Source organism: Sparus aurata, unplaced genomic scaffold, assembly GCF_900880675.1.
Source record: "Sparus aurata unplaced genomic scaffold, fSpaAur1.1, whole genome shotgun sequence".
NCBI classification, from domain to species: Eukaryota; Metazoa; Chordata; class Actinopteri; order Spariformes; family Sparidae; genus Sparus; species Sparus aurata.
Window position 1 is genome coordinate 1,061 of NW_022045227.1, and position 14,595 is coordinate 15,655.

At 40.1% G+C, this 14,595-nt stretch overlaps 1 protein-coding gene across 1 annotated transcript; it reads right to left on the reverse strand.

Moving 5' to 3' along the window:
* Positions 1 to 7,185: 7,185 nt before the first annotated feature.
* Positions 7,186 to 13,899, reverse strand: LOC115578220 (neoverrucotoxin subunit alpha-like). Its single transcript, XM_030411086.1, has 4 exons — positions 13,871 to 13,899; positions 13,556 to 13,658; positions 9,877 to 11,349; positions 7,186 to 7,895 (listed from the first exon to the last, which is right to left on the reverse strand). The coding sequence occupies exons 2-4, from the start codon at positions 13,647 to 13,649 to the stop codon at positions 7,354 to 7,356; spliced, it is 2,109 nt and encodes a 702-aa protein (XP_030266946.1). The 5' UTR covers positions 13,650 to 13,658; positions 13,871 to 13,899; the 3' UTR covers positions 7,186 to 7,353.
* Positions 13,900 to 14,595: the final 696 nt, after the last annotated feature.

The window sequence follows — 14,595 nt, forward strand, 5'->3', positions numbered from 1 at the left end:
TGCAAAGTTTCAGGCAGATGGCGCTTAAATTGTAGGAGGAGTTGAAAAAAGTAGGTTTAGCATATGTGGCAATTTAGTGAACGAAATGTGCAGCAGAAGTGGGTGTGTCCTATGTCAGAAAAGTCAGGTCTATTCAGGGAACATACCCAGATAGCAAAAGACATTAATTCAGTGTTGGATTTTGGTTGGACTGGTTATTTTTGGTTGAGGTTGAAAAATCTATGTTGATGCAATGTTTAATCACAGTTAACATTTGAACATTTGAAAAACTGTTGTTGAATCAATGTAGTATAGATGATGATTTTTCAATGTTGAAATGCCTACAATAAATCAACATCGTTTCAATAGCCCCATTCACACTGGCTTTTGGGCGCGGCTTTAGTACACCAATTCCGCCTCCGTCTCAGTGTGAATCTATCGGAGGTGGCGAGGAGTGAAATTTTGCTCCGGCCCTGATCCGCCTCTGGAGGTAGTATCAGGGCCATATTATTGGAGAACCGAACCAGTGTGAACGGTGTGGCTGTAGGTTTTTGTTCCAACCAGTCAAGAGCACACAGTTTGAACAATCAAGTTTCTGAAGACTGAGATCAATTGATTAAATGATTCAGGTCTGGTGTGCTGCTGCTTGGTTGAAGAGAAAACTCGCAGCCACATCGGCCCTTTGTTGAATAGTTTGGATATGCCTGCTTTAAAGCTACTATGCTCTTATGTTCAGTTCATATTGATCTGGGGTCCTATTTGTAATGTTTGGGTCCCCTGGATTTTCAGGGCAAAGGTAGCCAGATAATTCATTAAGATGTTTGTTCATGTTGAACTGTGGTCTTATTTCTGAAAGACAATTGCCATGTTTGTGTCCCCTGGAGTTTCAGGGCAAATAGATAATTCTCCGCCAGGCAGGAAACCTGATGAAAGATGAAAAGGTGTGTGCTAAAAAAGTACAAAAGAGTAATTGCTTTTGAATATTCAATAAATAACTTATTGAATAATGGTCTGTTTTGTTAGGGTTTTTTTTTTCAGAGAGCATCCAGTAAAGCAGCTGTTCTCAACATTGGTTTCTTAAAAAGAATTGAAATAATCTAATGGAGGTTTTAATGAGGCATATTAAAAACATACAAAGTTTAACTGCCACAAATATTATTTATGTAATTATTTAATGATTTGTTATATATTTAATTTTTGTACTTTTTATTTTCATGGATAATTATTTGTATTTGTCTAAGAATGAGTAGGAACTTATTTTCAACCTGAGTTGCAAGTGGGACGAATTTGATTGTGACACGTCACTCAGGAAGAAAAGAGTGAACAAGAAAGTTATGAAGCAGGAGAAGTGTGCAAGCCTCCGAAAATAAGTCTGAACCTCAAGTTTGCAGAGATATTTACTGCTCAAAAGATTTCTGAAGTGGACTCATTCCCTCTCTGTGTGCGCAGCCAGCGAGGTACGTTTATTTCTGTCACATTGTATCATGCGTTTGTGTTTATATTCTGTATTTCTGTCACATACAAATTTTGTCTTAAAATTATATGCTATGTATTTAACAGTTCGACGTTGACTTATGGTGGTTTATGACGAAGGAGAAGAATAAAGTCATCTGTAACTGAATAATCGTGTTGAAGTGTTCAAGTTCAAGTGTTGAAATGGCCCTTCAAAAATAACCTTGTATCAATGTATAATGCAATGCATATATATAGATGAATCAATGTTTATTTAATTCTACATTCTTTCAGTGTTGATCATATCATAGTTGAATAGAGGTTGATTTATTGTCAGAATTGATTGGACATTCAACGTTATTTCAATGTTGATCATAGCGAGCACTTTCAATGTATATTTCAATATCTGACATCAATGTTGATTGCAATCTTCAGCCTGACAATATCTCAATGTTGATTCAATCAAATTTTGCTATCTGGATATGGATATAAGGTTTGCGAATATGTTATTGAAAATGTGGATGTTACAGCCAAAAACGCGATTGCATCCATTATAGTGCCACCTAGTGGAGTACATATGCTATTTTTGGTATGGAAGAACTGTGTCCTATTTTATCTGTACCATATAAATTTCAAAGCTCTCAGCATAATAGTTTGGCTGAAATGAATGTTTGTTGTTTCTCTTGTAATAAGCCACGCCCACATTGACCAGTCATGACCACCTTCAAGATATGGCGTCAGGATTGGCCCTGCATCATACCGACCAAATTTCGTAAAAATTGGTGTAGCCGTTCAAGAGATATAAACTTCCCATATTTTTAGCGCCCCCTAATGGCCAAACTTCGCCAAATTCGGCTCATACCTTCCCAGTGTCAGGGCAACCAAGGATCTCAAATTTGGTGTTCACAGCATTTAATTTGACCGAGATGTCAAACAGTTTGCATTTGTATAGCTAGCTACCGAAATTTGTAAGTTAATAATTTGCGCAGTTTTTGACTGAGCAAAAATCTTTTGATAACTTTAGATCAGGTCCCGCTGAAGAGTGTACGTGCCAAGTTTCACGCAGATCAGACAAAATCCCAAGGAGGAGTTTGAAAAAGTAGTAGAAAAAGTAAGTTTTTGCGATTTTGCGAAAAAACTTTCTAACCGGAAGTGGTTCAGCTCCATTCGGGGAATCTGGGGATACAAGGTTTTTGAATGTGCGGTCTACGGTTTGGGAGTTATAGGCAAAAACGTGTTTTCCTAGGTTATAGCGCCCCCTGCAGGTGGATATATGTAGATTTTTGTATCTGAGATATTCGCAGGAGTCTGGACCAACCCTCCAAATTGCACCACCCTCCCTTGCACGGTTTAGCTTGCAGCATACGCGTTTCCTCGGGCCCTCGGGCTTGGCCCCCTAACTAATTATTAACGAAATAAATTAAGAAATAAACCCCCCCAAACCATATGATATGATATATAAATGTGTATATATGTACAACATTTCATAGTTTTTGACCAATAATTAGAGTAAACTAGATTCTGCAGTATAGGTGGTGAGTGATTTACTGTACTCTCAGAATGACTCATTTTAAAGGTCAGACTGGAGGAACTCTCACGCTATAAACCGTGAGCTCTGTTTTTTTTCAATGTGGAAACATCAAGATCCCTGAAAAACCTGAACAATAAATTAAAAGGTCTGATTAACTTCTACTCAAATGCATAAACAATGAAAGAATCTCTAATATGCCGGGTCCGGGCTATGAAGTTGATATCACTACTGTTTTCCCCCGAGAAAAGCCAGGGCCCCCTGGAGTTCAGGCTGCCTCCTCAATTCCTGTGATTACAGGTAATAGAAAAATTGTGAATTTGTTGAGAAACAGGAAATGCGGGACTAAATCTGCCAATCCATTCAATTTAGCTCCCATTCCTCGTCAGCCACTAACTGTCGCAAAAAACTGCACAGTTGGTTTTGATACTGTAACTGTAGCTCTATTAAACATCAGATCTCTAGCAGGAAAATCTTTTTTAATACATGACTTTATCATCAAACACAATCTTACTTTTATGTTTTTAACTGAAACTTGGTTAGACCAGGATAACAGTGCAGCTGTTCACATTGAATCCAGTCCTCCAAATTTCTCTTTCATAAGTGAAACTAGAATGCATAAAAAAGGAGGAGGTGTTAGTATTTTGTTTAATGAGTTACTCAAATGCAAGCAGATGTTTTATGGAAGTTTTACTTCTTTTGAATATGTTGCTCTTCAGGTAAACTCATCTTCTCGAGCTATATTTCTAAACATCTACAGGCCACCTAAATACTGCACATATTTCTTTGATGACCTTGTTGAGTTACTATCTCTTATCTGCACTGACTTTGATTGTGTGTTAATTGTTGGTGACTTTAACATCCATGTCGACAAGCCTGAGGACAGATGGACTAAAGAACTGTGCTGTGTCCTTGATAACTTTGGACTCACTCAGCATGTGACACAACCCACACACAACAGGGGCCACATCCTGGACTTAGTTATCTCAAAGGGTCTGAACATTTCTAAGGTTCTGTTATCTGATGTCGCTCTCTCCGACCATTACTGTGTTTTCTTTGAGAGTGATATATCAGTGCACACAAATGTTCAAACTCAGGTTGTCTCAAAACGATACATCACTGAAAACACTGGTGACATATTCATTGATGCTTTCTCTTCCACACCACCCCTCTCTAGGTTCTCTGTCAATGACCTTGTACGTCATTTCAATTCCAAAATTACAAATGTCATGAATGCCATTGCACCCACTAAAGTGAAGGTGGTCTCTGGTAAGAAAAAATCTCCTTGGAGAAACGCCACGCTTGTCAAGATGGAAAAAAGGGAATGTCGAAAAGCTGAGCGCAGGTGGCGAAAAACAAATCACCAGGTTCATTTTGACATTTATAAAGAGAGACTTTACATTTTTAATTTAGAATTAAAAAAGTCAAGGCAGTCCTTCTTCTCAGACATTATCACCAAGAACAAAAATAATGCTCGTGCCTTGTTTGCTACTGTCGACAGGTTAACAAACCCTCCTGTGCCAGTAGCAGCTGAACATCTGTCTACCAGGGCCTGTAATGAATTTGCATCATTCTTCACTGCCAAAATTCAGAACATTAGACAAGCGGTCAGTGCCACTCTACCAGGTACTGGAGGTGTGTTGTCGTTTTGTCCACCTAAACCCAACTCTAATACCCTGACACAATTTGATCTAATTAATGACAAAAACCTTCAAGACATTATACAGCATTTGAAGTCTTCCTCCTGCAGCCTGGATATTTTACCAGCAGGGTTCTTCAAAAAAGTTTCAGACTGCATGATTCCAGACCTGCTACAGATTGTTAACACATCTCTTCTCTCAGGTGTCTTCCCCCAAGCCATTAAGACAGCAGTCATTAAACCACTCCTGAAGAAGAGAACTCTAGACACATTAGTAATGAATAACTATAGGCCCATTTCAAACCTCCCAATTTTAAGTAAAATAATTGAAAAAGCTGTCTTTCAACAGCTGAACAATTACTTAATAACAAATGGCTGTTTTGATGCTTTCCAATCAGGATTTCGACCACATCACAGCACTGAGACGGCCCTCGTTAAGGTCTTCAACGACATTCATTCAAACACAGACAGCGGAAAAATCTCAGTCTTAGTATTACTGGATCTCAGCGCTGCGTTTGACACAGTCGACCATAATATACTACTGGACCGACTGGAAAACTGGGTTGGACTCTCTGGTACAACACTAAAGTGGTTTAAATCTTATCTAAATGAGAGAGGTTACTTTGTGTCTATTGGTGACTACACATCTGAACAGATGAAAATGACAAGCGGAGTACCCCAGGGCTCCATTCTGGGGCCTCTACTATTCAACATTTACATGCTCCCTCTAGCTCAAATAATGGAAAACAATGAAAATTGCTACCATAGTTATGCAGATGACACACAAATTTACATAACCATATCACCAGGGGACTATAATCCCATACATACCCTGAGTAGATGCATTGAACAAATCAATGATTGGATGTGTCAGAGTTTTCTTCAGTTAAACAAAGATAAGACTGAAATAATTGTTTTTGGATCCAAGGAAGAACGACTTAAAGTCTCTGCTCAGCTTCAGTCTGTAATGTTGAAAACTACAGACCAAGTCAGAAACCTTGGTGTGACTGTGGACTCAGACATGAATTTCAGCAGCCATATTAAGACAGTTACAAAGTCAGCCTACTATCACCTTAAGAATATATCCAGGATAAGAGGGCTTATGTCTCGGCAGGATTTGGAGAAACTTGTTCACGCATTTATCTTCAGCAGACTCGACTACTGTAATGGTGTCCTTACAGGACTCCCTAAAAACTCCATCAGACAGCTGCAGCTGATTCAGAACGCTGCTGCTCGAGTCCTAACAAGAACCAAAAAAGTAGATCACATCACTCCAGTTCTTAGATCTTTACACTGGCTTCCTGTCTATCAAAGAATAGATTTCAAAGTCCTGTTGTTGGTTTATAAAGCATTGAATGGTTTCGGGCCAAAATACATTTCTGATCTGCTGCCGCGTTATGAACCATCCAGACCTCTGAGATCGTCAGGTACCGGTCTGCTTTCAGTCCCCAGAGTCAGAAGTAAACATGGAGAAGCAGCTTTCAGTTACTATGCGCCACATATTTGGAACAAACTCCCTGAAAATTGCAGGTCTGCTCCAACACTCACCTCTTTTAAATCAAGACTTAAAACATTTCTTTTTGCCACTGCTTTTAACTGAAGCAATTCAAGTCTTTGAACTGCATTATTACTCTGAGTTTTTTTTTTTTTATAATGCAATTTTTAATGTCTTTTAAATGAAATGTTTGTCTTTTAATGTAATTTGTGTGTGCCTGTAAAGCACTTTGAGTTGCCTTGTGTCTGAATTGTGCTATACAAATAAACTTGCCTTGCCTTGCCTTGCCTAATAAAGTATAACCTTCACAATCACAACACATGAACAAATACAATGAAATAACCAGTCAGATTTAACACCATCAAATAGAATATGAATCTTATTAGCTTCAGCAATTTCTTTCCTTGAATTTCAGACATCTTTTTGTATTAAATGAATGTGTCAGCCTTTCTCAGAGACTCCAGGATCTCTTTACCTGTGGATGACCAGATCAGACCACCTCAAAAAGAAGCAAAGTCAAGAGCTTTGGTTGGAATGTACATAATACACTCCAGTTTTATTTGAGCTTTTATATTTTTTTGGGTTTAAATCACAAATAGTTGAAAGAAAAAGTACAGAAATTAGTTCAAATGACAAAAGATTCCTTTTCTAAGGTCAGCACAAATCAAAGGTCAAAAAACAAAAAGGAAGAACGTCCAAAAGACACTAAAGATGCACTAAAGATATTCAAACATAATTACATGTGCACTAAATATATTCAAACATGATTACATGTGCACTAAAGATATTCAAACATGATTACATGTGTACTAAAGATATTCAAACATGATTACATGTGCACTAAATATATTCAAACATGATTACATGTGCACTAGAGATACTCAAACATGATTACATGTGCACTAAATATATTCAAACAGGATTACATGTGCACTAAAGATATTCAAACATGATTACATGTGCACTAAAGAGCCTCAAACATGATTACATGTGCACTAAAGATACTCAAACATGATTACATGTGCACTAAATATATTCAAACAGGATTACATGTGCACTAAATATATTCAAACATGATTACATGTGCACTAAAGATATTCAAACATGATGACGTGCACTAAAGATACTCCAACATAAAGAAGCGTTATATTATTTAACATTGTTATGTGACTGACATGATGAGGCTTCACAATCAAAATATTTGAATCAGTGATTTCAGTGAACTGAACTGAATCTGAACTGAATCATGTGCTGACAAGTTTACAGACACAAAGACACGCTGGATCCTGCCCAAATCAGGAAGCCTGGGTAAACAGGCTCAGTGAACTTGGTGCGGTAGGTGTAGATGTGGCTCAGGGTGTCAGATGAGACATTATAGTAAGACAGAGTGCCAGCAGACCAGTCCAGATACACTCCCAGACGGGGGAAGGGAGAAGGAACAGGTAAGTAATGGTTCTGATTATCATGATATGCAGTGACAACTTCTGGACCTGAGAGCTGGATGTATGCTAAACACCAGGACAGTTTATTCCCTCCGAGCTTGGACTGTTCATTGTTGACTTTCCTTGGCATCCCTCTGTTGCAAACACCTACAGCAACATTGACCTTAAAACTTTCCCACTCCACCTCCCAGTAGCAGCGCCCAGTCAGCTCCTCTCTGCACAGAACCTGAGGATATTTATCAAATCTCTGTGGGAGGTCACGATACGACTGTTTTGGTCCTTCTGTCATCTTCTTGTTTCCGTCAGACAGAGTGAGCTCATTGTTTGCTGTGTCTGGGTCCAGAGTGAGATCACGGGCGTCTGATGGAGAGAACGAGACGTGATCATGATCACAGTTCATACTGAAAACACATTTATTGATTATTCTGAACACATTTGAAAGGACAGGCTCATATATTTGAACATCACTCACATGCTCCTACGTACTGTTCATGGACAGTGGTGGAAAGTAAATATTTCACTTTGAGATACTTTCAGTTCCAACTTCAACTGATGATCTTTGACTGTCATGTAGCCAACAGTTAGAGTGGAGCAGTCGCTGCTCATTAAACTCTCAGATCTCAGCCTCCGTCCAGCTGTGTTCTTACAGATAGATATCAAAATATCTGCTTCAGATACTTTGAAGATATTTTGCTGATAACAGCTGTATAACTTTACTACAGTAGTCTTTTGAATGCAGGACTAACTTGTAGGAAGCAATTTTCTATTATTGTTCTGGTACTTTTACTTAATTAAAGGATCTGAGTACTTCTTTAACCACTGTGCATCCACAGTACTGTTGCTCATTTCACTTAAGTCCCTCTATAAATCAGTTTCAGTGTCAGCTCCGAGGAAATCGGCAGGACTTTTGTAAGATAGTAATACAGGGTTCCTACAGGTTTCTTCAAGTTAAATTTAAGACTTTTTAAGACCTTTTTAAGACCATTCATGTCAAAAATTAATACCTATTTCTCGGCCTATTTCACGGCCCTACCGGCAAAGAAGAATGAAATCCTTGAATTTCAGAGTGTTCATTTATTCAACAAACAAAAGACATCCACAGTACTCAAAATAGATGTCTTAATGTGATTTACTGGTTAAATAAAATAAATAAATAAATAAATAAATCTGTGGGTATGTAAGGGATGAGGGGGTGTCACCTCGCGCCCCATCAGCTATTACCCTCGTTTCCATTGTAGGACTGGTGTTTGGCAATGTTGTGAAGAGTCCACACCTCTGCTTTCAGACAAAAACGCTATGTATTGCATTGTTTTGGCCGACCGTCCACACGGATCCTGAAAATGCACTTTTTTGAAACCGGGTCTCAGGGTGGAAAAATCCGAAAACGCAGCCCTCCCGTTTTCATGTGGACGGCGAATCCGCATACTTTCCAAAACGATGATGCCATCGCCCCACCCCTCGCCCTCTGAACCCGCGATGTCTCATAGCAACAACAACAATGGCGGACTACATGCTCTTGTTCGTGCGCAGGACATATTGAGCCTTTCTTGCAACTTCCTCTCCTTGTAGTTGAGTGTGAGTCGCAGCAGCAGTTCGACCTCATTACCGGTCCACACAAACGATTCTGGTTTCCTTGCACTAGCCACTGTCATCTTCTTCTTGTGTTCGGTTTCTCCGTCTACTGTCTGTTTGTTTACAGCGCGCAAGCTTTCTACGCATGCTCCGTGTCTTCTCCGTTTTTGGTGAATGTCAAGCGCCACCTATAGGCTGGAAAATGAACTACAGCGTTTTCGGTCGTTTTCAGTGGATCTGTGAGGACGCAAATATTCTTGAAACGATGCTGAGGAGGAAGACGGAGGAAAAAAAGATCGTTCTCACCCGTCTGGACGGCCCCTAACGATAGCTGTGGTCGTAAGCAGGAGGGGCTGCAGGAGCAACTCGCTGGCAAACGTTAGCTGGAGGAAACACGGCGGTGATGGAAGGAGTTCTTCAGTGACGTGCTCTGAGCAATTTCTCCAGGGCTGCGTTGCGTTTGTAATTATTGGTTCCACCCATACAGTCTATGGTTCCGCCGCTCTTTATTTACGTTATTTGATCAAAATACTAGTGTTTGACACATGAAACTTTTGACGAGAAATGCGATACGGATAAGTTACATACAGCACAAAATTTAAGACCCAGATATCAAAATTCAAGACTTTTTAAGGTATTATTTCCAAATTCATAAATTCAATACTTTTTAAGACCCCGCGGGAACCTGTAATAAAAGGAATGAGCAGTCAGGTTTCTGAAGGAGACTCATTTGTTCTTATTTGTCTTACAGTGAAAATAAAATACTTACACCAGAGTAAATCTCTTCTGTCTGTGACAGTCTCCACATTAGGGATGTCAGTAAAATCTTCAGTGAGCAGAATGCCGTTCCTGTAGTGGTAGATGGTTGCTCCGGTGTATTTCTCATTTGTGATGGCAGCTACCAGGAAACAGAATCTGCTGTTGCTCTTCAAAGATTTGGCAATATCTTGGAAAGATTTGGCTTTTTTTCTCATTTTGGTTAAAACTTCATCTGAGTCGAACCATGGGTCTTCATTGGTACTTCCTTTAAGTGTATCCAGGTCTTCACTGGTACTTCCTTTTTCAAGCGAATGCACATAGTGGTCCATCTCATCCAGGCCGGGGTCAGCACTCTGCAGGGAGGTGAAGACGAAGCACAGAGCATCATCGACACCTGCAGCAAGAACCTCTCTGTCAAGCTCTGACTCGTTACGGACAATCGTTGTTTCCTCCATCATTTCCACACAGGACCTGATGACGTTGATTTCTCTCTCTTTATGATCCAGCCACTTGTCTAGTTTTTCACGACTGAATGGTGACTTGTTTCTGTCATCAAGGAGTTTTTCTACTGAGCTCTCGTCTTCTTCACCTTCACGGATGAGGGGAAATGTGTCCTTCATGGTCTTCCGGAGCTCAGATTCATAACAACTACACTGTTTTTTAAAATTGTTTAACTCTTCCTGGATCTGAGGAAAATTCTGTACCAATGTGTCGTCCAGGGAATCGTTGCATCTCATTTGTATTTCTCTTAAATCTTCGAGAGCATCCTGCACCTTGCACACTAATCCAGCACTGATCTCTCCCTTCAGCTCAGCTGAAGTAGTGTCGGAATTCTTCAGAGGCATCAACCAGACCGTCACTGGAACACTCTTCTCTCCATCTTCTCCCAGCAGCTTTGGAAGCTCTACATAGGTCTTCACTGCATCTACAAATGTTGCAGGGTTGCTTTCAAGAATGAAGTCTCCGTAGAATTTGCAGGAGAATTTGTTGGTCATGGTTTTTTCTTCATCAGTCAGCTTGATGTCAACTTTACCCCCAATATTAAATGAGGGGATCTTGTTGATCACAGCCTCCATGTGGCCCTGGATGTCCCGAACGTGGCTGGCTTCTAACTTCTCACTGTCAAACACAAAGAAAGCATTTGCCCCATAAAGGATTTTTGTGACTACATGTGTTGCCGTGGTCTGCTTGATGGAATCTTTCTTCTGGTTGATCATGGTTCGAAGTTGAGCCAATGTCAACTGATTGAAGTGTGTGGTAGCGTTGTACTGCAACGTCACTCTGCTCTGATTCTTGAATTTCTTCGTATCATTCAGATAACTGGCAGATCCTCCAACTTCAATCAGTCCACTCATGAAACTGGCCTTCAGAGAAGCTTCAATATCCAGCAGAGAGGACTTGGATTCAATGGAGTCAGATGAAGTGATTTCAAATCTACTGGAAGGCTTAGGGGTATTAGTTATCTGTCCTGGGAGAGTTAATCCTACAGAAAAAAGAAAAAACATCAGTAGTCTGTTCGAGCACGGACAGAATCTTAATCCAAAGACACAAAATGCTAAAATTCATTTGGATTTCTGAAGCTTCAACATGAAGGTATTCTTGGACCAGAACAACAGAGAATTTGTGACAGTAGAATTGATAGTTTTGCAGATAGCTGCTGGTCTATCAGTCAGTGCGTTTACATGCACAGTTTAGTCAGATAACAGCCATAGTTCGACTATGCTGCTCAATTGGACAACTGCAATTATCCGAGTATACATGCCGGTGAGAAAATCGAATTACCGCTGAAAGCATGTCATACCCCGGTACGCTAGGTGGCGCTGTGCCCATTTCAACTAGTGTTAACGGCGCACCTCCGGCTGACCTCTTTACGTCACCAGCTGCCTCGGCATTCAAGAAAGATGGCGCATGAAGAGTGAGACGAAGCTACATCTTTGTACACTTCGTATATGGTGTACATGATAATTACACAAACTAGATGCACAATGGCGCTCTTTCTTGCGGTGATTTCGGACGAAAGACGCCGCCGCCGTCCATCTACTTCCGGCTCACGGCCCCGGGGAAAAATCTCACGCCTGCGCAGAACGCAAAATCCGATCCGATCCGCTGGAAACGTATACATGCAGGAGTTAATGCGACTTTCAATCGAATAATCTACGTGGTGTAATTCGACTATGAGAAATCCGATCCGGTCCGATTTTAGTCAGACTAAGGTGTATACATGCATCTTAAAAATCCGATCATAGTCAGACTAACGCAGTAAGTCGTTTTTTTGAGTGTCATGTAAACGCACTGAGTGAAGCTTAAGTGACAGACAAAAATGCTTTCAACGCAATCACATCAAAAACATGAAGTCAACAACAACATGTGCAAATAAATTTGAATGTTTTTTCTTGAAGCTTTTCTCGCACACATAAGTCGATAACTGCTTGAATCTGTTGCTACGAGTCTCACATACTGGCACATATTACACTGACAGGTGATGTGCATCTGCTGGACAACAAGAGGAGGCATTGCTTTTGGCTGCTGGATTGTTTAGCAGTTATACATTATTCATTCATTCATATATTGCCAAATAAAATTCATGGCCACTTTTATTTTACTATAAAAGGAAAGCAGAAGGACCTCATGTAAAAAAAAAAACACATTGTAAAGAAATAATAAATGCTGTACACATCACATTCAATATTAAAGGACATTGTTCAAGTCGTCTTTTACTTTCTCTCTCTCCCTCTTTTTTTATAACGTGATAAATATCGTACCGTGGACTTTATATCCTGATGATATCACACTGTGAGTTTCTGGTATTGTTACATCCCTGGTGTTCAGTAGTGTTGTTGAAGGATTCTGGTCTAAATCTGGATATTTTATACAAAGTATTCTACATATTGTGTTCTAAATATGCAAAGACACTGCCCTCTACAGGTCGAAACCTGGTTATTACAGTTTAATTTAACTAACGGCAGATCCTGAGGCAGGCGACAGCTTTCATCACCAATCAACCGAATCAACCTTCCTGCCACCTCGTCACCAACGTCTCCTGACTCAGCAGACTTTGGGAAGTATCAACAAAGAGTGAATAGAGCAATTTATAATAATAATAATAATAATAATGTATTAATATCCATATCTCACTTATTAAAGCTGTTATTACCGTTGAGGCTGCAGAACCCCGTCCCCGTCTCTCCCATGGTTTCTCCCCCCTCCTCCCTGCCTCACCTCTCTCTCTCTGCACTCAGACTCACAGCTGTAATCACGCATCAAACGTCACTGCATGACATTACCGCTCTCTCTCATTTTGAGCCTTAAATTTTAAATCAAGCATAGTGTTGCTCAGCCCCACTCTCATGCAAACCAGCCTTCAATCCAGAGAGCAGGAGTGGCAGGGCAGCACACACATTAATGATTACAACAAAACCATGTCCTCACTTCTCTAATCTCCCTCCCTGGTGTCTTCAGAGCCAAAATACCTGTTTTCACTAATTTAGAACCAGCCGCCATTCAGAGTCGGGATTCACAGAGCAACATTGGTTAGATGAAACAACAACAAGAAATGTTGGTTGGTCGTTGGTTTTTCTGTCATGTATATGAATGTAGGTTTAGTTAAAATAGTGTCACCATTTAATGAAATGACTTTAAAGACAGGTAGAATGAAATATATTATTAATATGAGTTTAGTAAAGACTTACCTGGGAGCAGTTTATCATCCCGAGCATCGTAGAGAGTTCCCAGGGCGAAAGTTCGACCCAGGGCAGCAACTTTAAGGGGATTTGAGCTGTCCATTTCTTCAAACTGTAGAGAAAGTCAGGTTAGTGAGCACGTCGCCTTCTGTACTGCAGTTACACTGTTTATAACAGGAGGAGTCAGCCTACAAGTCTACTGTGTAAATGCAGTACTTCCCTGTAAACACTAGTTTGATGATGATACTGTTACACAGACTGGAGTACTGAAAAAGTCTAAACACAGTTTGAAAAAGTTTTTGTCTCCGCTCAGTTTGTCCTCACCTGGTGAAAGGTGTGTAGATCAGCTGAGTTGTGAGAGTCTTCTTGGCTTCTGACTGGAGCTTCCAGAGTGATCAGTGATGCTGCAGGATTCCTTATATCCTGTCAGGTACTGACTCCTCCCACGACACGCCTCCTGCCACCATGACGTGAAGTCTTATCCACAGAAATGATGAACTATGAAGATAAAGACCTTCCAATGACCGCAGCATTTCTGTGGAATGAAAACTTGAACAGGCGCCAGTGTTTTAATTGATTTCTAATGAACTAATACAAAAACAACATGTGCTACCACAGTAACAGAACAGAGTCTGCAGAGGTGCATCTATGTATTTAACAGAACTTTACACAAGTCTTAAGTTTCAAGAGCTTCACTTAAACCATTTAGTACATATAGTATAACATGTCTGGATTACTGATGGATGACTCCCTTCTGTCATCAGTCAGATATCTCGCTCCCTTCTCCATCTCAGGACCCCTCGACTTTGGAACGACCTACCTGAGGACATAATGCCTGCAGAATCAGTGACCTCTTTTAATAACTTCTACTTTTACAGCTTGTATGTGAAATCCCTTTTTAAACTTAGTTTTCATCTTTCCATCTTCTATTCCTTTTACTGTTCTTAGACGACTTATCAGTTTTTAATTCCCATCTTGTGATGTCTTTTTCCTTTTACTGCTCACAACCTTTTTATTTGTTCTTAATTCCTTGGATGTGATGTTGTCAT

What these genes read in the sequence shown, in the direction of transcription:
- LOC115578220 (XM_030411086.1), bottom strand. Translation starts at nt 13,649, where the DNA reads ATGGACAGCTCAAATCCCCTTAAAGTTGCTGCCCTGGGTCGAACTTTC. An exon ending in GGATGATAAACTGCTCCCAG is followed by an intron (nt 11,350 to 13,555) that starts GTAAGTCTTTAC and finishes TTTTTTCTGTAG; the next exon opens with GATTAACTCTCCCAGGACAG. An exon ending in CAGAAGAGATTTACTCTGGT is followed by an intron (nt 7,896 to 9,876) that starts GTAAGTATTTTA and finishes TCTCTCCATCAG; the next exon opens with ACGCCCGTGATCTCACTCTG.